Raw genomic sequence first — 27,812 nt, 5'->3', positions numbered from 1 at the left:
GCCTCTCTGTCTTCTTTCTGGTTTCTCCCCCAGGAACAACAGTTCAGCAGGTAAACCAGGAGACTAACCTTTCCTTCTCCTTCCTGTTGGTCCTCCAGGCATAACCCCGAGGCTATGGCAGGATGCTGAGCTGGCTACTGGCACACCTCCTATACCACCCTCCAAACCCGGCAACCCTGAGCAGATGCTGAGGGGGCAACCGGCGCTCCCCAGACCCCCAACATCAGTGTGGCCTGGTTCCCCACAGTGTCCAGGAGAGAAGGGGCAGGGGGCTCCCGCCGAGGCTCCCATCATCCTCAGCTCGCCCCGCACCTCCAAGACAGACTCATATGAACTGGTGTGGCGGCCTCGGCATGAGGGCAGTGGCCGGGCACCAATCCTCTACTATGTGGTGAAACACCGCAAGGTATGGCCCTGGTGTGGGGCCGCTGCCTCCCCTGCACAGCCTTCCCAGCAAGACTGAGCAGAGTCACTGCCTCTTGGCCATCTCCCCTTGAGCTCCTGAAGCCTGAGCTGATAATCCCCACCACTAAACAGGCCCTTCTGTCTCCTCCATTGTCCATCCCTGCCACCTCTCAGGAAGCTGGTTGTAAGAGGGGTGTGTGGGACCCTGGAAGGCCCAGGAAAAAGCTTTGTGCGTGCATCCAGTACTAAGCTCTATGCAGTCAATTCCCAGAAGCTCACACTGGCTTCTAGTCCCTGAGGAGACCGTGAACAGTCTCCCTGGTAACCATCACCCTCCTTCTTGCTTTCCTCTGTCGTTAGTTGTTGATGTTACATTTTTTTTTTTTATGAAAGTAAGCCGTGCTGGGTACATACCTGCAGGAACCCTGGCATGGTAAGCCAGCTGTAATGCCAGGAAAACAAATATTTGTGAACAAGTGTTTTCTCTTAGGCTGTAAAATACCCCCTCAGTTCTCAGAATCTGTCATGGCTTGGGTTTGACAAGCAGGCATTTGAGCTCAAAGCACATCATGTTGTTCAGACCTCAGCTATTTCTCCTTGACAGAAGGAAGTCTGTCCAGGTGAATGTTTCAGGAGATGTCAGGGAGGGAGTCTCGGGCTCTGACAGGATGCGGGGGCAGAGCCCAGCCAGGGCTATGCTCCTGGACCCTGTGTCCTGTGAGGCCCGGCAGGGTCCCCAGGCCGCCACTCTCGCTCAACTGTGCTCTTACCTGCTGTTACCCCACAGGATGAGGACATGAAATTCCCTGTAAGAAAATGTCCTTGAAAATGTTTTTGTTCACTCCAAGTATATGCCATTTTCTTTCTCAGGCCATTTGATAGTAGAAAACTATTATTCTTAAATGGTTTTTTAAAAATTGTATTTGATAAAAGCATATACGTGCTGATTTTGCTTATAAAAATGCTATGTGCACTTGATGGAAAGCATATGAATGTGGAATTAAAAGTATTTCTCCACTCCTCCCCACCTCCACAAACAAGCAAGAAAACAGAACCAACCCTGCACAGTGGAGAGAGGTAGCTGTGCGGAAGCTGTTTCCCTGCCTTAGAGCTGTGGCCCCTGACTCCTTCTATTCTGTTCTTTTCCCTTACATGCTCTCCTAGAAGTCCTTGGGTCAGGACAAGTCCACAGAGACCCTGGGGTTGTCAGAAAGACACCTAAGGCAGAGCACCCCCTATGCCCCCTCTGCTGCCTCCCCAGAGGCAGGGGGACGGGGTGAGCAGTTTCTCATTAGCCCTCCACCTGCTGGCCTCTTCATAGGCAGCCAGCAAAGTGGGTGAATGAGTTTTTAACAAAAAGCAGCATTGTTCGCATGTTGTAGGGCAGGGCTGGTCCTAATCCTATTTCCCTATGTAACTGGACACCTCCATCTCAGAGTTGTAGACAAAGATCAGGGCAGGCCAAATGCCCATGGTTCCCAGGAGACGAAACCCAGCATGAGAGCAAGAATAATATTTTTCAGGCCAATAGGTGGCCGTGAAGCAGCCTCACACAAGAGGCAGACTGGCAAAGGCCGTGCCATGGTGATCCGGAAATGCCAGGCTCAGGCCGCCTTCACCCCCTCAGTGTTTGTGACAGTGACTAATTACCCTTCTATTTCTTATTTTCATGTCTGGGCCCGGTGGAAGTGTGAGGCCAGCGCTGGGAGGGCAGGGGTACATGGGGCACAGGGGAAGTGAGAGTCTGGACAGGCCCCTGCTTTGTCTGGCTTCTCTCAGGCTCCAGCCTGGGGTCTCCTCAGCCTGGGGTTGCCAAGGCAGAAGTTCTGGCTTGAAAGCAGTTCCTCTCTTACGGAACTAACAAGTCTTAAAGATCACCCAAGAAAGAATTTGAAATCAAAAGTCAGCATTCGGGCTGTGTTTTTTCATCCCCCTTCTCTTGCTGGGGATTGGGAATCATTCAGCTAATTTTCACTGTTTCACATGCATGAAGCAAGTTTCATTTCCTGGTGCATCTGCAGACCCTGGGCTACTGTGTTTGGGTTTCCAGCACCACTGGGGAGTCTCAGTTTGTAAAAACATCTCCCCTTGGAACAAATCCTGGAAGCCTGACAATGAGCCCAGACCATTCCTGTGCCTTGAATGGTAGGTTTTGTTCGACTTAGGAATATTCTGCTCAGAGAGAAGAGCTTTTCCTTACAGCTGTTTTCTTCCTTCAGCAAACCACAACTTGAGGCTCCAGTAGGTTCTCTGGGGTGTAGAGTTGGCAGTAAAGTCTGTTGTCCCGAAAGGTGGGGCGGCAAAGATGAGCAGCCTCTCAGCATCACCTGTTGGGGAGCCTGGAGCTCCCTTAATTTTTCCTTTAAAGAGCTAGGAATTTGAAGCTACTAAAGATTAATCCATCACAGTCACAATTTATCCACAGTTTTTAAGTTCTGAACAAGGACTGAAGGCAGGAGCAGAAACAAAGAGGATTGAAACGATAGAAACCGCACTGGGCTGAGGATGTGGAGAGGGGCCTAGAGGGGCCAGGCATTTGCTGGGAATCTACTGTGCACCAAGCTCACTGTGGGGCACTTTATACAATTTCTCTCGTTTAATCTTCGGAATAACCTGAGAGAGTTTATTTGCCTCATTGGTGAAATGCAGAGCTGAAGGGTCAGAGAGTTAGGGGACTTGCTCTGAGTTACACAACCGGGATTTGAACCCAGGACTTTGGATCCCAGACTCTTCTTCCCAGGATAGGGTGCAATGATGGGCATGCTCTTTGGAGTCAAGTCACCGTTTTGGTGCTCACTAGCCATGTGGCCTTGAGCAAATTGCTCATTTCTCTAAACCTCAGTCTCCCTATTTGTGAAGTGGGAACAATATTAACACCAATCTCTTGGGCTATTTTGAGGAAAAGGAAGTAGCACCTATAAACTGCTTAGTTCCATGCCTAGCACAGAGTAAGAGTAAGTGCTTAGCGAATGTTGCTATTTTGATGGGTGCCGATACTTTCATTACCTTTCTCATCATTGTGTCTCATTAGAATATAAACAGAGGGAACTGCATTTGGTTTACATACAGAAGGAGAAAGAAAGCAAAACATGGAGATTCTTTGAAATACAGGGAGAGAAGGTCTTTGGAGGAGTTCTCAGCAGTATCAGTCAGGCTATCTGACTTCCCCCACTGAGGTTTCTTTGATGAGATCATTAGACGAGGGATCAGGGAGCCTGACTTGAATGTCCCAGTGAGGTTGGTGTCCCATACCCAGGGCGGTCAGTCTGAGTCTGTGCCACCCCAACCCCAACCTGGCTCATTGTCCTTCCCCTTCTCCTGCCCTCTTGGGCTCAGCGCTGCTTTCTTTGTAAACCACAGCCCACTCGTAGCCCAAGGGTGAGATGCCAGTCTTTATACCAGCTACCTTCTCCAGCAGGTCACAAACTCCTCTGACGATTGGACCATCTCTGGCATTCCAGCCAACCAGCACCGCCTGACCCTCACCAGACTCGACCCCGGGAGCTTGTATGAAGTGGAGATGGCGGCTTACAACTGTGCAGGCGAGGGCCAGACAGCCATGGTCACCTTCCGAACTGGTGAGAGTCAAACATTGCCCCTTGCTTAGGGTTTCCGTGGGTCTGAGCAAGTTCCACTGGCCCAGGTGAGAATTCCTGCTCACCTTGAACTTCATCTTTCCTTCCAGCTACTGCCTCCTTGTGGTTTGTGTGCTAGGCTGAGGTCCCAGCTCTCATCAGGAGAGTTGCCAGCCGGCCTCTCTGGCACCCGTTCGTCCCTCTCTCACACAGCGGCCAGCAATAGTACCACAACACAACCAGTCTCGGCCGAGGCTGAGCCCACACCCTCAGTGCCCCGGATGCTTATTTGCATCACTTTGTCATGCCCCTTAGCAGAGTCTCAGGCAAAAAGGACTCTGTGGGAGGGAGATCTCATGCCTGCTTCCTCCCTTGCTGACTACAACCCATTTCCACCCAGGACGGCGGCCCAAACCCGAGATCATGGCCAGCAAGGAGCAGCAGATCCAGAGGGATGACCCTGGAGCCAGTCCCCAGAGCAGCAGCCAGCCAGACCACGGCCGTCTCTCCCGTAAGCCCCTAGCAGCAGGGACGGGACACGCAGTCAGGACTGGAACTGCCTCAGAGGCCTGTTCCCGTGGCTGAATGGGGTCTTGCTTCTGTAGGTCCAGGGTTTTTATGACATCTCCCAGTTAACCACAATGAGGAAATGTAGTTTGGAGCTTTTTAAATAAAAGGCTGGCATTGATGCTGGGATTGCTCACTGGGTGCATCCAGAGAGCAGCAGAGGCCAGAGCTGTGGTCCTTGGGCCTCCACACTCTGGCTTTGCAGAAGGATAGCATAAGCGGTCTTAGCTCAAAGCCTTCCCCCAGGAGAGGGCAGCCCGGGCAGCCGTGGGGAGGTCTGACGTGAACACCAGTGGGTGGAGGGCTGTGAGGAGGAGCGGGTCCGTCAGGAGCAGGCCAGGCCCAGTGGGCATACAGCGTCATCTCACCCTGCTTCCTTCCTCACATCATCTCACCCTGCTTCCTTCCTCACTGGGTACGGTCTTTCCCAGCCCCAGAAGCTCCCGACAGGCCCACCATCTCCATGGCCTCCGAGACCTCGGTGTACGTGACCTGGATTCCCCGTGGGAATGGTGGGTTCCCGATCCAGTCCTTCCGTGTGGAGTACAAGAAGCTAAAGAAAGTGGGAGACTGGATTCTGGCCACCAGCGCCATCCCCCCATCGCGGCTGTCCGTGGAGATCACAGGCCTAGAGAAAGGTAGGCGCCTGGCCACACTGTGGCCTTGGCCTGATCCCCCAGCTGCCCCTGGCCGCCTGGAGGAGGATGACGAGCCTGGGATCCCCTTCTCTCGGCCCGGGCCCCCACCCACCAGCATGCCTCCGTGTTGCTGTCTGTGGTGTTTACCACAGTCCTACAAGCCTTCTGCCTCCCTCCAGAAGAGCATCCAGATCCATCTCCCCCGCAGCTTGGCTCTGACAGTGGCGGGTGTTCTTGTGACGCCTTTGAGAACTTGCTTTGGGGAAGGGCTGCCCAGAAGACCCCTCCAGGTCCTCAGCCTTGAAAGGCCATGGGAGAATCAGAAGGTGTTTCCCAGCTCCTGAGTTCAGTGAGTGTCCCTCTCACCAGGCACCTCCTACAAGTTTCGAGTCCGGGCTCTGAACATGCTGGGGGAGAGCGAGCCCAGCGCCCCCTCTCGGCCCTACGTGGTGTCGGGCTACAGCGGCCGCATGTACGAGAGGCCCGTGGCAGGTCCTTATATCACCTTCACGGATGCAGTCAATGAGACCACCATCATGCTCAAGTGGATGGTAAGCGGGCCTGGCCGTGGACTGCAGCGGAAGACGGCCTCCCCTAAACGCCCTTCTCTGTGAGCCTGGGGATTAGACTCCCCCAAACAGGGCACCTGAAAGCTTCATCAGTGGAATTTGGGAGGCTCTTAGTGGCCGGAGCTGCTCTAGTGGTCTCCTGTTGATTCTGGTGCCTTGACCTGGTAGACCTCACCCTCCTTCCTGCCCTTCCCCTGACACCACGGGGGATCCCAACACAACTGTTCAGGGCCCCTTCTCAGCCACAGGGGCCCCTCACATGTCCAGGGAGATCAGAAGCAATTGAAGTCTTTGGAGAAATGGCAATTTGTTTCTTCTCTTCAAAAGTTTAGGGACCTCTAGGCTAAATAAAATAATGAGTAATCTTCACATTTTTCAGAGAACCTCAGGGATATCATTAGAAACCTTTGCCAGGGGCCCCAAGTGAAATTCAAACTCTGGACTGGGGTAGAACCTTCATACACCAGTGGTTTTGCTTTGATGATGTTTTCTCTGCCCGTTGTCAACTTGTTTCTTCTCCATTCCCTATAGTACATCCCAGCAAGTAACAACAACACCCCAATCCATGGCTTTTATATTTATTATCGGCCCACAGACAGTGACAATGATAGTGACTACAAGAAGGATATGGTGGAAGGTGAGACACAGTTCTGTGTTTATAGCTTCTGCGTGATATAGTTTCCTCCGCTGGCATGGGGGACAAGGTATTGGTGAAATCTGGTGAAGCATAAACCTGCGTCTGGTGTGACACGAAGCTCTAAGCTCCGTATCATTGACTCATTCATAATACCCTTGAAGCTGTCAACTTCATGAACCCACATGATGATGGGACAACCTGGGTGGACACCTAGAACATTTCCTCCAGCGTTCCTCCACACGCCGCCCCTGTGCCAGTCAGTGGCATCCTCCCCCACACACTGCCCCAGCTGAGTCTGACTACGAGATTGGGATCAAGAAAACCATATATACATTGCCATGCACCATTCTCTGACTCTCTTTCCCAGGGGACAGGTACTGGCACTCCATCAGCCACCTGCAGCCAGAGACGTCCTACGACATTAAGATGCAGTGCTTCAATGAAGGAGGGGAGAGTGAGTTCAGCAACGTGATGATCTGTGAGACCAAAGGTGAGGCTCTTTGGGTTCTCTCTCCTGTCTTGGTGTTTCCAGCGAGGGAAGGCAGAGTCACCATTCCCTGTGCGGTGCTGGGCCTCTTTCCCAGGAAGATTCTTTGTTTTCCAAATACCCTCAGACTTGGTCATGTTTCACTCTCTGCTCATTTGTCTGTGCCTAATACTAAATAGGCCATGATGACACCTTCAAGGAACTTGATAATTAACTCATCCATGAAATCGGGATAGACCTCATTCTTAAGTTGGGAACTTCCTATAAATACTTTATTCCTGCAGTGATATTTGGTGCCTACATGGGTTGGTTTATTTAACTGAACTACAATCCCATGAGATGGGAGAGGAAGTGGGCATGAGGAAGCTGTATACTTCAGCCAAAGCCATGCAGCCGGTTAGGGGTAGAGCATGCTTTGGGCCAGGATTGTCTTAACTACAAGACCAGCCCCTTTCTATTGCACTTAAAACATGTTAAACATAGTCACATAATAACTTGTTAATATTTGCACACTGGTCAGATGGGGAGATAGCATTATCTCCATTTTGCAGATACTGAAAGTGAGATAAAGCAGTTGTATTGCAAAGAACATAATCAGGAGAAGATCACAAAGGAATAGGAATAGAGACAGAACAACACATTTTCCTCTCATCAAGGCAATAGCATTCTCTCTCCTGCTTCACTGGCTTTCAGTTATTCAGCAGATCCTCCCTGAGTGCCTCTGTGTCTATCCCTGCCCTCTTCCATCATGTACACCGGAGGGAGGGCAGATACATGCACAGCCCAGAATCCTGGATCACCTGGTGCAGGGAGTGCCCAGAGGGAGGAAGAGACTTCATAAAGCCTTCACACTGGTCTTCCGGAAGGACCGAATCTAAGGCCAGGATGAGGAGGGAGTGGCCTGGGGGACGAGGCTGGACATAGCTCCAGATGGTTGGAGTGTCAGGCACTGGGAAGGAGGTTATGGGAGTGAATGCCCAGGAAAGAGGCCACTGAGGGTGGTGTGAGATGAGCCGGTGCAGCCAGGGAGAGCAGGAGCCACTGGAGGCTGTGAGGTGGGGGAGGGCCATCAGTGGATTTGTCTGTTGAGATGGGTCACTGGTGACTGTGCAGGGAATGGGCTGAGGGTTGAGAACTGGGGCTCTAAAGTAAAGGTGAAGAGAAAGGATGGGTTTGAGTCTCTTTTCTAAGGAGGTGTGGGCGGGACCAGGGTCTGCTTGCACGCTAGGGCTGGGAGAGAGTGAAAGAAGTTAAAAATAAACTTTAAGGTTTCCAGCTGGAAGTACTGCCCAGGTGATGTTGCCACTTATTGAAATGGCAATGGCAAGAAGACAAACAGATTTCATGAGAAAGGAACAAGGTAAAACCACTTGGAGGCTTACTGAGTCTTTGACTCTTTGGAGACATTGAAATGAAGTGTCTGATAAGAAGCAGGGCTCCTGCCCCGTGCAGGGGGTCCGGGTGGGGAGATTGGTTTAGGGGTCTTTAGGATATAGGTGGAAGTCACGGGACTAGGTGAGAATATACAGAGAGTACAGACGGGAGGAACCAGGAAGGCCTCCCAGTGTCTGTGGAGGCAGATGGCACAGAGAGGGAAGGGGAGGTGTACAGAGCAGCAGAGAGGTGGGGGGACATGAGGGGACAGAGTCCGAAAGCCGGGGGGAAGATGGCCACTAGGGCCAGCAAGGGTCAGATATACCTCCTAACAGCAAAGCTGAAGTAAGGAGCTGCTGGCCTTGACTCCACCTCTGAATTGGCATCTCACATGTACTGTGTGTCCTCGTGAGTCCCGGAACACCTGTCCCCCTGCTGTGATCCATGCTAATACCTAGTACATGTCTCAGTCCACCAGCAGGTAGCACGCTCTTGGGTGTGGGTAAATTCTTCCATTCCCAATTCTTTTTCTGGCTCCTGCATTTTAAATATTTTCTTCCAAAAGTTCACCAGTTCTTCCCGAAAGCACTACACCACTTCTGCCGGAAGGACCCAGTCCAACTCCTAGTGCATGGCTCACAGACATCTCGCTCTGCTTTGAAATATAAGGCTCAGGTCTCCGCCCGAACACCAGGTTTCACATTAGATGCCAATTTCATGCTGAGTGTGGACACCATTCAAATAAGAGATTTTGAGGCCCAATCTAGTGAGTTTGACCCCATTTCCCACACCCATGGAATGGGGGTTTTTTTTTTTCTATTTGTTGTGAAGGAAATATCAAAAAAAAAAATGCTGAAGTGAGTTTTGTCCACAATTACAGCTCGGAAGTCTTCTGGCCAGCCTGGTCGACTGCCACCCCCAACTCTGGCCCCACCACAGCCGCCCCCTCCTGAAACCATAGAGCGGCCGGTGGGCACTGGGGCCATGGTGGCTCGCTCCAGTGACCTGCCCTATCTGATTGTCGGGGTCGTCCTGGGCTCCATCGTTCTCATCATCGTCACCTTCATCCCCTTCTGCTTGTGGAGGGCCTGGTCTAAGCAAAGTGAGTGAGTGACACTTTCAGGGGGAAGATCCTGGGCGGAAAATGAGGGCTCCACTAAGGAGGCTTCTGCCTAGGTCTGCATCCACAGAAAGCTCAAGCCCAAGTCCCCCAAAGGTCTCTGAGGTCAGAGAACACCCAACGACTTGGCCCCTCCCCCAGCTCACAGACCTCGGCTTGGGGAGGAGGAAGGAGGGAAAGTTGGACTGTCTTCTCTGCGCCTTTGGAGCTTGGGACCTATGTTGTGCCACCTTCTTAAGTGTCCGAAGCTGCTCCTCTGACCTCACATTCCTACTTACAGTCCATCCTGCCTCTTCGCTGGGTGCGGAGCTGCCTTCAGCTTTCCCCTCTATCCTGGAATCTGACTTTTAGTCACTAATTTTTGCTTCAGATGGCAAAACATCTGTTCAGCTTACCTCCTCTAAATATTGTTCCTTCTTTTCACTCACCGCCTCCTGCCCCCAAGCCCTGGACCCTGTATCTCCCCATCCTTCTCCCTGCAGAAAAGTCTAGGTGTCAGGCAGAAATGGGTGACACAAAGGAGACTCTAAGAGATAATGTTCTCCATCACTTGGGCACTGTCAACTCCCTGCCTACGTCCTTCAACCCTCTGTGGCCAGGAGCCTCCTGAGATCCTTGTGGGGCTTTTCCAACCCATCCCAGGCTATCTTGGCCTAAGCACACCTTTATTTTTCTGTCCTTCCAGAATATACAACAGACCTGGGTTTTCCTCGAAGTGCCCTTCCACCCTCCTGCCCATATACTATGGTGCCATTGGGAGGACTCCCAGGCCACCAGGCCAGCGGACAGCCCTACCTCAGTGGCATCAGTGGACGGGCCTGTGCTAATGGGATCCACATGAATAGGGGCTGCCCCGTGGCTTCAGTGGGCTACTCAGGCATGAAGCCGCAGCAGCACTGTCCAGGCGAGCTTCAGCAGGTAGCGTATTCTTGGGTGTGGGCGCAGGTATGGGACACCCAGGAGGGTGTGGCTGGGCTGCCTTGGGGGGCCTCCTCCCTCCTAGGGTCTCAGCCTGGGCTGCTGGGCCAGGCTTTCTTCAGTCAGGAGCAGATGCTCCTGTTGATGAGTGAACACTGGAAAGTTACCTGGACTCCCTGGCGTGGCCGTCTCATTACTCTTCCTTTTGAGCAGCAGAGTGACACCAGCAGCCTGCTGAGGCAGACCCATCTTGGCAATGGATATGACCCCCAAAGTCACCAGATCATGAGGTAACCAGGCCTCTCCCCTTTCACTCCCAAGCCCCACAGCCTCACTTTCCCTTTAGCTCCTCAAATCCAAGGCCTGTCACCGAGAGCCAAGCAGTAGTGCTGTACTCAGGGGTCCCCGTGACTGACAATCATGCTCTTCTGAGCCGTTGCCCTAATAGGCAGTTGTTTCATTTGCAGTTGCGATGCCCTTTCTGCCTGGGGGCATGGGTTGGCAACTCGGAATCCTCCCTCACTAGGCAGATCAGAAGCACCCACCACAACTGACTTTGCCCATGGGCCCCTGGACACCTGACTTCACATCCTCCCACATGGAATAAAATGGAAATGGACTAGAATGATCAGTGGGAATGATGGTGTGGTACCTCTTGATGTTCAAAGGGGAGAGCAGTCCTTGCCCCATCTGAGCTCTCACCAGCTCTGATGCCCTCAGACAGGGAGACAGCCAGCAGGGGGATGGGGTGACAGGCCCACCCTGCCCCGCCCCACCTCCCCATCTGGGCTTGTGCACTGCAGGGGTCCCAAGTCTAGCCCGGACGAGGGCTCTTTCTTATACACACTGCCCGACGACTCCACTCACCAGCTGCTGCAGCCCCATCACGACTGCTGCCAACGCCAGGAGCAGCCTGCTGCTGTGGGCCAGTCAGGGGTGAGGAGAGCACCCGACAGTCCTGTCCTGGAAGCAATGTGGGACCCTCCATTTCACTCAGGTTGGTGCCAGGAGCAGGGCAGGGAAATTAAACAGGCTGGGGGTGACATGAGGTAGGCATCCACAAGCCAGTAGTAACAGTCTTCAAAGGTGGGGCTTGGTAAGGAGCCAGCCACAGCATTTATGTGGGCGGGATGGGGCATCGAGGGTGGCTGGCCACTTTCCTTCACTGCTGAAGGCCCAGTAGGTCTGTGGGATGTCCAGGTGGGTTCTATTGCAACATGATAAGCTGCGGTCCTCAGCCTCTGAGAAAAAGGCTATTTCTCCATTTCAGAGAAAAAAGCCCTTTTTGGTCTCTGCATTTCAACGCCATTCACAAATTCCATTTGCTGCTCATCACACTAAGAGGCATTCTCTAATCATTCTGAAATGCCTTGCTTTGTTGAGGCTTGTCTCTTAATTAAGGAATAAGGTTGCCTCAATCATTAAGGAGCCAAATTCTTACAAACATCATCATCATAACTCTTTGTACTTCCACGGAACTTTTTCTCCAAGGAGTTTGGGGCCATTCACACTAAGCCCATCCCGTTGTCTTCCTCCATGCTAGTCTCCTTAGAAATCAGTGGATACTTGGTGAGGGCGCCAAGTATCCACTAATGTTTCTTAGCTTCTCTGTGTGCGTGCCCATTCATAGGCAGATCCTGGACTCTGTCTCTAGGAGATTAAATTTAAAAGATGCTGGGTCCTAAAGCTCGACCCAGCATGATTTAAACTGGACCGTGTCAATCTGGGGGGACTGGATTGTGAGTGGGATGATTGTAACCAGAAGCCATAGCAAAGGGTGGACTAGCAGCCTAAACATAGAAAGAGCAGGGCTTCCTTCTGCGTTTCATGGGCTTCACTGACTTCATCTGCTCCTGTGGTGTGGGCTCAGTGCTGGAGTCTCTACGGTCCCAGCATGAGTGGGAAATGGGTGGCAAGTGGCCCTCCCTGTTTTGATGAGAGACCTTGGAGGGAACAGAAGTGCCCTTGTCTTGGTTGTAGGTTTCTGTCCCCTTTCCAGAGCCAGTGTAACCACCTCCACCACAGAGAGAGATTGGCCCAGTGTCACTGGGTGTTGGCTCCTCGGTCAGTCTGGATTTTAATGGTTCCCACTCTTTCTCCCCTCAGGGCCCCCATGCTGCTTGGGCCTTGTACCAGTTGAAGAGGTGGACAGTCCCGACTCCTGCCAAGTGAGTGGAGGAGACTGGTGTCCCCAGCACCCCATAGGGGCCTACGTAGGACAGGAACCTGGAATGCAGCTCTCCCTGGGGCCACCGGTGCATGTGTCTTTTGAAACACCACCTCCCACAATTTAGGCAGAAGCCAATATCCCAGAAAGACTATATATTGTTTTTTTTTTTTAAAGAAGAAAAAAGAGACAGAGAAAATTGGTATTTATTTTTCTATTATAGCCATATTTATATATTTATGCACTTGTAAATAAATGTATATGTTTTATAATTCTGGAGAGACATAAGGAATCCTACCCGTTGAGGTTGGAGAGGGAAAATAAAGAAGCTGCCACCTAACAGGAGTCACCCAGGAAAGCACCGCGCAGGCTGGCGCGGGACAGACTCCTAACCTGGGGCCTCTGCAGCAGCAGGCGAGGCTGCAGGAGGCCCACAGATAAGCTGGCAAGAGGAGGATCCCAGGCACGTGGTTCATCATGACCCTAAGGGAAAGGCAAGGGTCACAGCATCACAGCCTGGAGACACCCACACAGATAGATGGCTGGATCCGGTGCTACGGGAAACATTTTCCTAAGATGCCCATGAGAACAGCCCAAGATGTGTACAGCACTATGAGCATTAAGAAACCTTCCAGAATCAATAATCCGTGGCAACATAGCTCTGTAAAAACAAACACTGTAACTTCTAAATAAATGTTTAGTCTTCCCTGTAACCTTCAACTGAGTCATGTGTGAGTCAGCATTTTCTTTACATGTTAGAATTCAGTCTCTGAGTGAGTATTTGAAGAAAATACCCACTTATAATATTTTCAGGTCCATCAGAAATGAGATCTGGAGAAGGTAGCAAATGTTTCTCTTTTTTGTTTTTTAAAACAGTGAATGTCAGTTGTGCTTGGATTCATGCGGAACACATTACTGTTTAGTCCACAAGGGAACCGTTGTACAACAGACCAGGAAAAATAGATTCATAGTTCTCTTACCAACTGGACTTGAGATGAAGTTTACGTCATATTGAAGAAATAAAACTAATCTTTTTTATATAGGTGTGTGTTGAAGACCGAATATTTTCTCCAAAATACTATTTAGCTAAGTGCTGTGCCACACATGGACATATGGTGCGTGATAAATTCACTTCCCTTCTTTCCAAAGATACACCAACATTGCCAGAGTAGTTGACTCACTAGTTTAAAATCAACATTTACTTACTGTTGTCCAACCAAAGGATCAACCATAGATTCTTTTTCAATTGAAATTTTAAAATCTTTATTTGTGGAAGTGGAATTAGATGGAGACTGATGCTTGCAATGAAAGCCTCACTACGCTTTGTGTTTTGGGGTTGGAGAGGGTGGGGGGAACCTGTATTTTCTAGATTTCAGTAAAATTGAGTTACAGATGAAATGCCACTTGAGACAATCTCGTTAAGTGGGGGCCAGACGCTGGCTTTTAAACATGAAGAATTTGATAAACAGGGTCCTAGGGAAGAGTCACTCTGACTGTTTAGGGCAAGTGTATCCTCTGCTGGCCAAAATAAGTATAGCACCTGCTATTCCTCAGACTTCTGCATCCTTTTTCCATCAAACAGCTCAACGTCAGAGAGAATTTCAAGTGGAAATGCAGCATGGTTTTCAGGAAAGCAGTATTTTAAAAATATGTTTTAAAAAGAAGGACTGTAAGGAACAGGTAAATGACAGGAAATGAGAAGCAGAGCAGGGAAGAGAAGAGAAAAAATAAGATACTGTGATTTCAGACAACCTGGCATCACGGCCCAGAGTTCACTTCTGGGGTGGGTAGGGCTGACACTCTCAGTCATTGCTTTGCTATCCAGAGGCCCCCCAATCTGAACTGTAACTCACCTTCTAGCCCCACTGGTTTTTTACATTTTTTCCTTTGTTTTTTCTCCTTGATGATCTCAGGTGGCTGTCAAAATGAATTTTGGTGAACTTTTCTGAAGTGATAGGTGAAACATCTGCTTTCTGCACAGCACTGGAATCATAGCACTCAATGGATTTAGCCCTAAAGAGAAATTTAGCGCATGGCCCACAGACCTCCCTAAGGGGGGAGCCGGCCGTGGTGGGACAGGCTGGCTGGCAGGCATGAGCAACTCCTTTACTCTGAAGTTGTGACAGAGGGGCTGGACTCTGCAGTTTCTCTTTCTTCCAATGCTGAGATTGATCATCGGCGATACTATGGATGAGAGTTCAGAATAGCCAAGTTATATGAACAATGGACAAACAAGTAACTCAGTGTAGGCTGATTTTTGGCCTCACCCTCAGAGGTGAGGCTCCTCCTCTGGGAGCACAGCAGGAGGCAGGGAAGTGTGCCAGGAGCAGGACAGCTTCCCAGCCACCCCGCCCATGCCACACCGTGCTGGTCTATTTGTGTTTGAAGCTTAACTTCCCAAAGACTCAGATGCTCTAACTTAACTACAGATTTAAGACTAAGCCTGGAATCAAGTTGAAATGAACCTAAAGCTATCAACATATTTTGTCCAATTCAAAATAAAGTAATTGAGTGTTAACTGTCTTGTCAATTCCCAAACATGCAGAATGAAGCCCTGAATATTGTTGAATTAACTAGTGATTTAGTCTAGCTCAGTTTGGGAATAATTATCCGGATTAGCTTTCCTCTCAGTTGAAGTGCACAGCGAATCCTGATGTGGCTCTTCTGTAGACTCTAGGTCCATTCTTGCTGCAATCAGAATCAGAATCTCAGAATGGGAAGGAACCCATTCTACCAATCCATCATTTGTCAGATAATAAAATGAGGCCCAGGAAGATAACGTAACTTCTCCTGATTCTCTACAATTACCAAGGGGATGGTATCGCCTCAAGACCCTTCTCAGAGACCAGCCACTCTCTCCAGGCAGCTGCTGCTTGTGGCCGCCAGCTCCCACGAAGGCCCCTGTAACCCGCACCTGGCATTCACATCCTGTTCAGTCCCCTCCCACATCACACAGGGTCAGCCTGTGACCCATATGACAATGGTGACGGTATGTCACTTCTGAGCTTGGGCTGTAAAAGACTGTGGCTCTTATGTGCGTCATTCTCTCTTGCTGTCTCCCTCCCTCTTGGATCACTTGCTCTGGGAGAAGTCATATCCCAAGCGGCCCTATGGAGAGGCCCACATGGCGAGGAACTGAAGCCCTGCCTAATGGCCGAGGGAGTGAATTTGCTAATAGCCCCTCCAGCTCCAGCCAAGCTTCAGATGGCTGCAGCCCCAGCTCCTAGTGTGACTGCAACTCCACGAAAGACCCTGAGCCAGAACACCCAGCCAAGCTTTCCCCAGATTCCTGGACCTCAGAAACCCTCTCACTCCTGGGTGAGATCATAAGTTTGTTATTTCAAGCTAAGTTTGGGGGTAATTTTTTACTGCAATAAATAAGATACTCAGGGCTATGACTAGCATATTTTGAAAAATACTTGAAAGGCACACATGGCTTGGGATATACAACACAGAAAGTGATTTAAAAAAAAAGGTGGATGCTCTCCAGTAGAGAAGTGACTACATCAGAAATGAATGGTGACAAGTGCAAACAATAAGGTATTCTGACCTCTTAAATAGGAATATGAAGGAATCTTAGGAAGACAATAGGCCAAGTGGCCACCTCTAAGAATATTCTGATGTACAAAGAAAGCAAGTCCTGTCTATAATTTTGGGGGGCACATTAGCAGGCTAATCACAGGTGAGGAAGACTTGGCATTGCTGAGTTCCCTTCTATATTTATGCAATGTTCCTTTCTTCACCCGCCCTTCTCAGTGACCAACTTATCCTGGAACAGCCTCAATGAGTAGCTCATTAATACAGAGCTCTTAATCTAAAGAGCTACGCTCTGTTACTAACAGGATTCCAAATGTCAGTGAGATTATCCTGCAATGCTTATAGCCATGAGCTTCAATGAGCACTTACCCCCAAACCAAAAGGATACTCTTAAATTAGTTTAAAATGTTATGCGTAATCAAAGGTGATTGTTAAAGATGATCTCTAAGGTAAATCTATTTCATTATCTCCTCGTCTATATCAAAACCAGCAAATGGCCCCAGTAAAACCTGAAAGAAAATGGCAGGGGACATGAGAAACTTTGGGGAAAACTTAGAATTCTGATGGAGTTGCAGAAATCTTTAAAGAAAAGCCTCTTGATTGACTTTTATTAAACACGCCCCTCTGCTCCACTCAGAACTGAGGAGTGTACAAAAACTGTGGGCAATCCAAGAAGGCTGGTTATTTTCCTACTTTCTGCCAACCCAAAGCAAACTGCTCTGCCATGTCTGTTTATATTTCCTGAATCCTGAGCCCTCAAAAAACTGCTTTATGAAGTCAACAATGCAAAACTGAAATTTGCATTTCTATTCTAAGATATAGTTGGCAAAATGTCCTTTTCTCCTGCATCCTCTCAGAGAACACTTAATAACATCTAAGTTTATTTTCTAAGGATCAAGAAAACAAAGTTTTCTCATGAATTGCTGAATGACAGTTTTTCTTGCCAAGGGCTAAAAATTCAGCATACCCCCAAATCAAATTTTCCTAAAACAAAATATATTACAGATGATTTGCCGCAATCATGAAACACAGCCTTCCGAGACTTCATATTCAATCTAGTAGGTTCGAAACATCTAAAATGATTCAGTTTCATAACAGAGGTTGGGTGCTGCAGTCAGTTCTAAGATAACCAAATTGTAGAGAGATTCTTAAAGCTACGTGACTGGATCTGGTTTTAGACTTTCAGGCAAGTTCAGTTTAAAGTAATAAGATTGTTGGAGGTGATGAGGAGACAGAACTTCCGGTGAGTTATGTCAGAAATCTTGTATGGATCTGAGAAAATAGCAAACTCAAAGGTCCGCGGGCTGTATCTCTTTCTCTCGTGGAGACTGAATGGGTGGGAGGATAAGACCACCTTTCCTACGCAAAAGAGCTATCTCCTCCTTTAAGGCCGAAATCCTTTCCGCCTGGAGTTGGATCAATTCAGTGACCTTCTCTCTTGCCACAACATCTGCTTCCCGAGGGCCCTGGAAGGCATTGCCCTGTCGAAAGAAAACAGCTTCCTGTTGAAGCATCATTTGGCAAGTGAAAAACTCCATGCCCTTATACTGTGTATCTGTGATGAGTGCTGGCCTGACAGTCACCCTAAACAGCCACTGCTCCTTAATCTCGGGAGCCTTCAATTCCTCTGCTAAAATCCCACCATTAGAAATGTGTGCCTTTGGACTAATAAACAACTCTTCAAGTGCAAATCCTCTCTGGATGAGTACACTTTAAGCTAGCTATCAGTCATTCATTACCTAGAGAGCTCATCACTGGAATAATAAAAGACAGAGTATGTCTTTCTTTTTCTGGACAGCCCGTATTTTGGTTCCCAGAATGAAATCTTCTGTTTCCTCATCTGAGTTATTTCCCTGTCCAGCTGACTCCTACTCATGTTTCACACATCACTTTCAGGGAGGCCTTCTTTGCCCCATGGACTAGATTAGGATTTCCTGCTTTCTGTTTTATTGAAACATCCATTATACATATACATCACTATAATTTACAGAATATTATAATATGTAATATAATATTCTGAACCATGTAATATTTATGATATTTGACCATTTTTTAAATCTAAAACAATGGCAATTTAATATAGCATGACCAAAGTGCTTGTTTGATACCTATCTTTCTTGAGAGATCCTGTCTTTTAGAAACAGGGCTCCATATGACTAAGTCTCATCACTCTGCCAATACCTGCCCTAGTGCTTTCTACATAAGTAGATGCTCAATAACATTTGAATGCATGAATACATCTGTGAAAGGAAAGACATAATACTTGCGTGGTGCCCACTTTGTGCAAGGTGCTTTGCATATGCTCTCTCATCTAATCCCCAAAACGACTCTGAACTGGGTGGTATCATTCCAGTTTTACAGATAAGGACATTGAGACTCAGGGAGTCATTAACTAGCCAAGTCAAGCTGGAAGCAGAGTTAGAAACAGGTTGCCTGATGCTAAAAGTCCATACTTTTTCCATTACTCCTATGTACTATAGCAGACCTTCATAGTAAGTAAGGGTTACCCAACACCCTCTGCCTCTTCTCCCTTGCTCACGTTTATTTTAGAGGCCATGAAAGCTAAACACTTAACCTTACCCATTTTCTCTTCCAGCTAGAGAGAGCTAAGTGGATATAATCTGAAACTTTTGCTCCTTAATAAAAGGGACAGAAGAGGCTGGTGCATGGATGTGAAACATGGGAGCTGAAGCAGCTGTCATGTGACTTTGAAGGAAACTTTGGGAAAATCACAGAGATATGGGCTCTGGCATCATGGTCCTACAAAACCAAAGCCTGTAGTCATCTCCCTCTAGACTTCTTGTCAAGTGAGAAAAATGACTCCTATTTGTTTAAGGTACTCTCAATAGGGCTTTTGGTTACTTGTAGCTAAAAGCATGCCTCATACACCAACTCATGCCCAGTCATTCCAGTGGGTTACTTTGAAGTCACCTCACTTTCCCCTTCTTCTCCTCACCAGACTCAATCAAATTTTGGTTATTCTTACTTTGAGATGGCTTTTGATATTTGACACATTTTTGTTGTCACCAACTATATCCCAATTCATGCCTACATCATTGTAAGAAGCAATGGAGTCAGCGTTGGAGGCAGACAGACCTGAATTTCAAAACTAACTTCACCATGCATTAGCTCTAAGAGCTTCTGCAAGTTACTGAGCTCCTCTGAGCTTTAGAAAGTACTGTTTTGAGGAATAAATGAGATATCCTATGTGAAGAGGCCATACATGTAAAGATATACTGTGTAAAGAGACAGATACTAGTAACTTCCTCTCCCATTCAACTGATCTCCTGCCTCTAAGCTGTTTCCTTTCCAATGTATCTGGACTGATCAAAGCACATCGACTCAACAAATGTTGACTGACTACTCAGTCTGTGAAGATTTGGGTTAGGTATTAACTTTCTCAAACACTGCCTTGACCCTTCACTCAAAAGTTCTTCAGTGGAAAAATACCCTTCAATATTCAAATTCTAGTCTTCCTTTCACATCTAATCTTCAATTATAAGCCTTCCCAATCCTCCTAATTCACTTTTCGTGGAATAAACAGCATTATTTCTTACTTTGGGACTTTTGTTTGGACCAGTGATTCTTAAACTCTAGTGTGCTACAGAATCCCCGGGAAGGCTGGTTAATGCAGACTGTTGGGCCCCTCCCCTAGGGCTTCTGAAGCAGTACAACTGGGTTGGGGCCTTAGCACCTGCATTTTAAACAAGTTCCCAGGTGATGCTGATGCTCTTCTTCAGAGGACCAAACTGTTAGAACACTTAGCTTAGACCATTTCCAGGGTTCTGAAAGAAAAGCAAAGAAGACCAAGAGAAACAACTGGCCTTTTTGCAGGTAATATTGTTAAGTATATAACATAGAGTTTAGAATATGCTATACATGTGTTAGGTTTGTAAAGGGCAAGACTTGGATTGGGTAAATATTTATTAAGTATTATCCACCACATACAACGTATTAAGTACAATGTTAGGCTGGCTAAATATTATGTAATAGCAAGTTGAAACCCACACAAAGTGACAAGCATTTTAATAAGAAAACAGGGTAGATTTCATCACTCAAGATGCCCACTTCAAGTCAAATGAAATATGCAGATATTGGAAATAGATGTTTGACACCAAACCCAGGGAGTATAATAGTGTCGTTATTTATACCTAAGTAACCTTACACCTCTCCAGGACCAAGGCAATTCTATTGATTAGTACTTATATGAGTTCATGGCACCCAACAGGCGTTCAATAAAGCTAGTCCCTCAGGCCCACTGTAATGTGGCTAACACCAACTCAGTGTCCTCAGGGATGCAGATGGTCTGGAAGTGGTCCAAGATCAAGCAAGGTTTGTTTAAATGCCAGTACTTAATATTCTTGTGAATAGCTACCTTTGACAGAGCTTCCTCAATTCTGAAAAAGGGTCTGAAGATAAAGAACATACCTGCTGATTCTGTAGTGTATTCAACCGAGAATCAAGTTTCTTCTTTTCAATACACAAATCATTCATCTGATAAAGCTTTCTGGTGTGTTCTTTTGTCTTCATCATCAGTTCCCATCGCATTTGAGCAATCTTTTCCTACCAGGGTGGGAAGATGCAAAATAGATGTAGTGAATAAGAGAAGAAATAAAGAAAAATGAGTGTCCAGATTTGGTCAAAATCATCAGGCAAATGGAGCAATGTGCCCATATGAAAATATAATCAGAAGCCAATACAAAAATGCAACAGAAAGTGCATTGGGCCTGGTTTGATTAAAGATAAGAATATAAGTATGCTCAAGAATAGGAGTAGATAGAAATAAGATAGATGTGGACATCATTCTATTATTGAGGAATGAAATTACTATGCATACTGATTGCTGGTACTCATTACTTAAAAGGAAGGATGATAATTTAAGCAGCTAACTTTTCTGTATTGCTTTTTCCCCATCTTTCCCCAGTCTTGGCCCAGGATCCTTAAGGCAGCTGGCTTGAATGGCCACACATCTGTATAATGGCTTTCTTTTGTTTTTTTATTGCTCCATCGGTTGCTCACTGCAACCTCGAACTTCTGGGCTCAAGTGATCCTCTGCCTAAGCCTCCCAAGTAGCTGGGACTAGTGGTGTGCAACACCACACCCAGCTAATTTTTTATTTTTTGTAGAGACAGGGTCTCACTATATTGCCCAGGCTTCCAACAAATTATTTTAGATTGCATATATTATCGTCAACATTCTCTTAATAGGGACCAGTCCCACTGACGTGAACACTGTTTGCTTCTTTAAAGTACAGTGGTGCATCTTGGATTAGAAAAGTTGAGATGGAGCCATTGGACAACAGCACTAGGAAGCTCTCCTCCTACCCCATCTGCTAATGACATAAGACAGGAAACTGGAGAAGTCTTCATGATTTTGTGGACTTATAAAATCTTTGTGAAAGCTCCTACCTCTGAATCAGGCTGGAACCAGGCCAAGGCTCATCTCATGGCTCAGGGAACAATATGTAGACATTGACATCCTCTAAGACTGTAGCAGCCAAACAGTCTATGCCTTGTTACAAAATTTATTACTTAGAGGTGTTTCATAATTTCCAAATTGGCACAGCATGCAAAAACCATACAGTAATACAATTCGAGCCTGAGAGTATAGCCACTCCATTTCTAAAACTGTCAGAGCATTTATACTTTTTAAAAAAATGTAGGTTCAGGTGTACATGTACAAGTTTGTTACTCGGATATACTGTGTAATAGTGAGGTTTGGGTTTCTAGTGGACCCATCACCAGATAGCGAACATTGTACCTAGTAGGTAATTTTTCAACCCTCACCCCACCATCCTCCCCGCTGCTGGAGTCCCCAGTGTTTATTATTTTCATCTTTATGTCCACATGTACCCATTGTTTAGCTCTCACTTATAAGTGAGAACATGCAGTATTTGATTTTCTGTTTCTGAGTTATTTCATGTAGGATAATGGCCTCCAGCTCCATCCATGTTGCTGCAAAGGACATGATTTCATTTTTTTATGGCTGTGTAGTAATCCATGGTATTCTATATACATATATATGCATACATACATACACAGCACATTTTCTTTGCCCGACTGGTGTGAGATATTTCATTTTCTCATTGTGGTTTTAATTTGCATTTCTCTGATGATTAGTGATGCTGAGCATTTTTAAATATAATTTTTGGCTGCAGAGCATTTATACATTAATGTAGGCCTCAAAATGGGATCTCTCCATAATCTTTCAACCATTTTACATCACATTTATATGCACCCTGGACCCCAAAACCTAGTGCTGGTGCTCTCACTCCAAGATAAACAAGTCCCTCTAACTAAGCGAACAGTAAGGAAGCCGAGACAGGCCTAAGATTCTGCAGCAGCCAAAGGGGGCTTGCGGACCAGCTCCAGCTACACAGATGCTTCACGGGTACCACTTCCTGCTCCCTGGGATTTCTTGCCTCCAGCCAGATTCAACCAAAGATCACCTGCCTTCTCCTCCTTACCTCCCACATCTTCATCTCCTTTGCATTCGCTAGCTCCTTTCGAAGTTTTCTGATCTTCAGTTCTTCAAGTGTTGTATTAACAGAAAGCGTCTGAAGGGCTTCTAGATTTACCACACGGCCAAACTTGCTGATCATGAGCTGCCGGACTGTTTCCTCCATTTCTAAAAGAAGACAGTCACTGGCTCAGGTTGTTCAATGGCTCCCATTGTTATAAATGAACACTGGGAACAATAACGTCCTAAGGAACTGCTTTTGCAAGACGGTGAAAGATTTTATATCATCAGTGATTTTTCTTCTGTGACTTTTTTGCCTGCTGCTTTCCTCATTTAAAAATGCCCATTCAGTATTATCTTTTCACCTTCTGAATCCTGTGTAAAACTGACTCAATGTTCCCAACTGGCTTACGGACTGATCTGCCCCTCCTCAGACACTGTTAACAGGCACCAACTAGATTATGAGCTTGTCAATTTTTTTCAAATATGGCACTTTACAGCATCTAGTATTAAGAATAGAGCAGACACTTCAGAGAAGTCTCCATCTTACTCCAGGTAAATAATGACAATCCCTTTGGGAATTCAGGAGGCCCCCGCATGGTCGGCCTGCCTACCATGCCTTCTCTTCCCCCTGCTTTCTCATGCCTCTCCTCCTTACCACCCTAGACACACTGGCCTCCTCTGCGCTTCTCAAACATGCCAGGCTCACCCCAGCCTCATTTCCTCCGATCTGAACTGCTCTTCCCCAGAGATCCACATGGCTTGCTCCTCCCAGCCCGTTTTCTAAAAGCAAGCTGATACTGGAGCTGTGACTAAGAGCAGGCTCTTATCCTCTAGCCAGGGATAACTACATATTATCAGACGTGCTGTCTTTCCATGGAGGTTTTCCCTGCCTCTCATGGACCTCAGCACTCTTTTTCTCAATCCATTTTTAATTTTTCTTCTTAGCAATTATCTAACATGTACTATCTAACATGCAATATATTTTACTTTTGTTTTTGTCTTTCCCCAATGTGAGAACACTAGAACACCTCTCCAAGAAAACATAATCTTGTAACAGGACTTTCTCAATGTCCAGACTGTCCCCTAAGCAAAGTTTGAAGGCCTTAATATGCAGCAAGATGATTCAATTCTTTTATAGTGCAGAAATTTGTATTTGGGCATAATTGTTACAATTTACATTTGAATTAGAATAGTACAATTGGCATGGCTGCCATTATGCACAATCCAGGAGGGGCTATTCACTTTCTATTCTATGTTAGTGCCCCATGGACATGTATAATGTGGTGGCCATCTAATCAGTGACGCAAATGAAACGATGAATGGATGATGTGCACATGTGTGCTGGCCTGTGGCTGCCTGCCTGGCGTCTCTCAGTAAGAGCTTTGATTTCCCCTCGGCTAGCCCCACCCCCATACAAGGGGTTGCCCTCTCGCATGGCAGCCTCATATACCAGAACATGTACTCTGATCCTTGCCAGTTCCATTGTGGAGCCAGCCCAGTGTCCTTCTCCTATGCTGATGAGGCCAGCTAATGCTCACTAGGGACATAAAGTCTTCTGGAACGCTCACTACCGACCTTCCCCACGGCCATGAGCTGTGCTCTCCCTAGAATGGAGAGAACTTATTCCTTCTCACCCTTGTGTTCTAGGCTCTCCTCTTCTTCCCCATTGGATCTAGAGATGGAGAAAGACAACAAGCTAACTGCAGTGTTATTCACCACTTCTAAGCCATATGGTCCAGCCATATATCCGAATTCTGGGCACATATCCAAAAGAAATGGAAGCAGAGACATAAATAGATATTAGTACACTCATGTTCATCACAGTACTATTCACAATAGCCAAAAGATGAGAAGCAATCCAGCTGCCCATTGACAAATAAATGTATAAACAAAACGTGGCCTGTACATATAATGGAATATTATTTGCCTTAAAAAGGAAGAAAATTCTGACACATGCTACATGGATGAACCTGAAAGACATTATGCTAAATAGAATAAATGAGTCACAAAAAGACAAACACTGTATTATTCTCCTCATTATGAAGTACTTCGAGTAGTCAAGTTCACAGAGACAGAAAGTAGAGTGGCAGTTTCCTGGAGTGGAGGGAGAGGAAAAGGGGAGTTACTGTTTAGTGGATATGGAGTTTGGGAAGATAAAAAGTGTTCTGGAGATGGATGGTGGTGATGCTTGCACAATCATATGAATGTACTTAGTGCCATTGAACTGTCCACTTACAAATGGTTAAAATCATAAATATTAAGCTACGTATATTTTACTGCAATTTAAAAAATAAATTTAGAAATTATTAACCCTAAAATAAAAGATTGATAAATTAAAATCACACAGTTATTGTTCATCAAAAGCCACCATAAAACAATCAACAAAGTAAAAAGACAACTCACAGAATGGGAGAAAATATTTGCAAATTATCCATTTGACAAGGGGTTAATAACCAGAATATATAAGAAGCCTGAACAATTCTATAGAAAAATATCTACTAATCCAATTTTTAAATGGGCAAAAGATCTGAAGAGACAGTTCTTAAAAGAAGATATACAAATGGCAAACACGTACATGAAAAGGTGCTCAACATCACTGATCATCAGAGAAATGCAAATAAAAACTACGATGAGATATCATCTCACCCCTGTTAAAATGGCTTTTATCCAAAAGACAGGCAGTAACAAATGCTGATGAGGATGTAGAGAAAACGAAACCCTCATACACTGTTGGTGGGAATGTAAATTAGTACAACAACTTGGAGAGCAGTTTGGAGATTCCTCAAAACACTAAAAACAGAGCTATCATATGATCCAGCAATCCCACTGCTAGATAGATACCCAAAAGAAAGGAAATCAGTATATTGAAGAGATACCTACACTCCCATATTTATTGCAGCACTATTCATAATAGCCAAGATTTGGAAGCAACTTACTGTCCCTCAACAGACAATGGATAAAGAAAATGTGGTACATGTAGACAATGGAGTACTATTCAGCCATTAAAAAATAAGATCCAGCTAGGCACAGTGACTCACACCTGTAATCCTGGGCTTTCTGAGGCTGAGACAGGCAATTGCTTGAGCCCAGGAGTTTGAGACCAGCCTGGGCAACAAGGCAAGTTCCCATCTCTACAAAAACATGCAAAAAAATTACCCAGGCATGGTGGTGTATGCCTGTAGTCCCAGCTACCCAGGAGGCTGAGGCAGAAGGATCACCTGAGCCCGAGAGGTCAAGGCTGCAGTGAGCCATGATTGCATTACTGCACTCCAGCCTGGGAGACAGAGTGAGACCTGTCTCAAAGAGAGAGAGATCTTGTCATTTGCAAGAACATGTATGGAACTGAAGTCATTACATTAAGTGAAATAAGCCAGGCACATAAAGACAAACTGTGCATGCTCTCCCTTATTCATGAGAGCTAAAAATTAAAACAACTGAACTCATGGAGATAGAGAGTAGAATGACAGTTACTAGAGTCTGGGAAGGTAGTGGAGGTGGGGGATGTGGGAATGGTTAATGGGTACAAAAACAGTTAGATAGAATCAACAAAATCTGGTATTTGATAGCCCAGCAAGGTTACTATAGTCAATAATAACTTAATTGTACATTTTAAAATAACTAAAAGAGTAACAATGGATTGTTTGTAACATAAAAGATAAATGCTTGAGGTGATGATACCCCATTTACCCTGATATGATTATTAGACATTGTATCTCTGTATAAGAATATCCCATATATCTCATATATATATATATATATATATATATATATATATATATATATATATATACCTACTATGTACCCACAAAAAATAAAAATTGAAAACAAGTTTTTAATTATCTTTAAAAAGCCTCCATAACAGTGAAAACAAAAAACCAAAGGAAGATATTTGGAAAACCCATAACCAACAAAGGATTAGTATCAAAAAAAATAATTCCTACATATCAATTTTTTAAAAGGCAAACAAATCAAGAGAAAAATGAACGAAATACATGAACAGACATTTTATAGAATAGGAAACATTAAAGGCCCAAAGACATATAAAATATGCTTAACCTTATTTGTGGTTAGGAAAATGAAATTAAGACCATGAGTTACCACTTTATACTTTCCAGTTTGGCAAAAATTCAAAGTCTAATAAGATTATGTATTTTCAATGATGTATGTAGCTCAAAGGGGACTCTTAAGTACCACTGATTGGAGTGTAAATTGATATAATCATTTTGGAAGAGAATTTAACATTTTTTAAAAAGTTAAACACTTATATGCCCTACGACCCAGCTGTTCTACTTTTAGGTGGGAACCTATATTTTAGGTTTCTTTTAGGTAGAAACCCTTATATTTTTAGAAACTCTTGTAAACATATATCATGTACAAGAATTTTCATAGCAGAACTGTCAAAGCAAAAGAACATAAAGCAATTTAAATGTCCACTGTCAGCAGAAGAATGAATAATTTTAGTAGAATCATATATTTTATAATGAAGACAAACAACAGCTATATGCTATATCACATCTACTCTTATGAAAATCTTAAATGAGAGTATGTTTCAAAAGGCTACATATAATATTTCTACAAAGTTCTAAAGCAATAGATTATTTAGAAATACATGTAAATATGTTATAACTATTTTTTTTAATGAAAGGGAATGCTAAACATAAAATCGGGAATGGTGGTTATCTCTGAATATGGGGAGACAGAGAATGGGATGGAAAGAATTCACACAGATAGATGTTACAGTGTTGGTAATATTATTGTTAAGAAGTTGGGTGGGTGGGTTCATTCTGTTGTAATACTCCACTGCTTATATGCATGTTCCACATATCAAATATTACTAAAGTATTTTAAAAGATAATTATCTTTATACTATACATCTTATACTATATACCTCAATTTTAAGTGGGTTAAAAACCCAAATGTGAAGGGCACTACTAATTAGGAAACTACTGAAAATGATCTTTTTAAATTGACAAAAATTGTATATATTATCATGTACAACATGCTGTTTTGAAATACACACACATTATGGAATGGCTAGATTGATAGATTGAGCTAATTAACTTATGAATTGCCTCACATACTTTCTTTTTCTTGTTGTGAGAACACTTAAAATTTACTGTTAGCAATTTTCAAGAATATAACACATTGTTATTAACTATAGTCATCACAGTATACAATAGATCTCTTGAAATTGTTCTTTGGATCTCTCTGAAATTTTTTATCCTGTGACCAACATCTCCCCAACCTGTACCCCAGCCCACAACCACAGACCCTGGCAACCATCATTCTATTCTGTTTCTATGAGTTTAACTTTTTTATACTCTGCATATAAGTGATGTCATGTGGTATTTTCTTT

General features: G+C 45.5%; 2 protein-coding genes across 15 annotated transcripts in view; one reads left to right on the top strand and one right to left on the bottom strand.

Moving 5' to 3' along the window:
* BOC (BOC cell adhesion associated, oncogene regulated) overlaps positions 1-13,177 on the top strand; it is a 76,409-nt gene extending 63,232 nt beyond the window's left edge. For 5 of the 10 annotated variants that reach the window (XM_054551518.2, XM_063721767.1, XM_063721765.1 and 2 more), the window contains 13 exons: positions 99-406; positions 3,821-3,983; positions 4,381-4,491; positions 4,979-5,185; positions 5,555-5,736; positions 6,286-6,391; positions 6,759-6,881; positions 8,818-9,018; positions 9,133-9,354; positions 10,058-10,290; positions 10,504-10,580; positions 11,094-11,287; positions 12,397-13,177. In XM_054551518.2, the coding sequence (XP_054407493.2) occupies positions 99-406; positions 3,821-3,983; positions 4,381-4,491; positions 4,979-5,185; positions 5,555-5,736; positions 6,286-6,391; positions 6,759-6,881; positions 8,818-9,018; positions 9,133-9,354; positions 10,058-10,290; positions 10,504-10,580; positions 11,094-11,287; positions 12,397-12,584 (2,315 nt within the window). In that variant the 3' untranslated portion in view covers positions 12,585-13,177. The remainder of the gene's footprint in view (positions 1-98; positions 407-3,820; positions 3,984-4,380; positions 4,492-4,978; positions 5,186-5,554; positions 5,737-6,285; positions 6,392-6,758; positions 6,882-8,817; positions 9,019-9,132; positions 9,355-10,057; positions 10,291-10,503; positions 10,581-11,093; positions 11,288-12,396) is intronic. The other 5 variants (XM_054551514.2, XM_063721769.1, XM_063721768.1 and 2 more) reach the window with 3 other exon arrangements.
* Positions 12,642-27,812, bottom strand: part of CFAP44 (cilia and flagella associated protein 44) — a 160,138-nt gene continuing 144,967 nt past the window's right edge. For 3 of the 5 annotated variants that reach the window (XM_054551511.2, XM_063721764.1, XM_054551512.2), the window contains 4 exons: positions 24,091-24,210; positions 22,461-22,621; positions 20,423-20,557; positions 12,642-17,475 (listed from right to left, as the gene is read on the bottom strand). In XM_054551511.2, the coding sequence (XP_054407486.2) occupies positions 17,284-17,475; positions 20,423-20,557; positions 22,461-22,621; positions 24,091-24,210 (608 nt within the window). In that variant the 3' untranslated portion in view covers positions 12,642-17,283. Of the gene's footprint in view, positions 17,476-20,422; positions 20,558-22,460; positions 22,622-24,090; positions 24,211-27,812 lie in introns of those variants that run through there. The other 2 variants (XM_009238521.4, XM_054551513.2) reach the window with 2 other exon arrangements.

Source organism: Pongo abelii, chromosome 2 (assembly GCF_028885655.2).
Source record: "Pongo abelii isolate AG06213 chromosome 2, NHGRI_mPonAbe1-v2.0_pri, whole genome shotgun sequence".
NCBI classification, from domain to species: domain Eukaryota; kingdom Metazoa; phylum Chordata; class Mammalia; order Primates; family Hominidae; genus Pongo; species Pongo abelii.
Note: the sequence above shows the minus strand (reverse complement) of the source record. Positions and strands in the feature narration are given on the sequence as shown.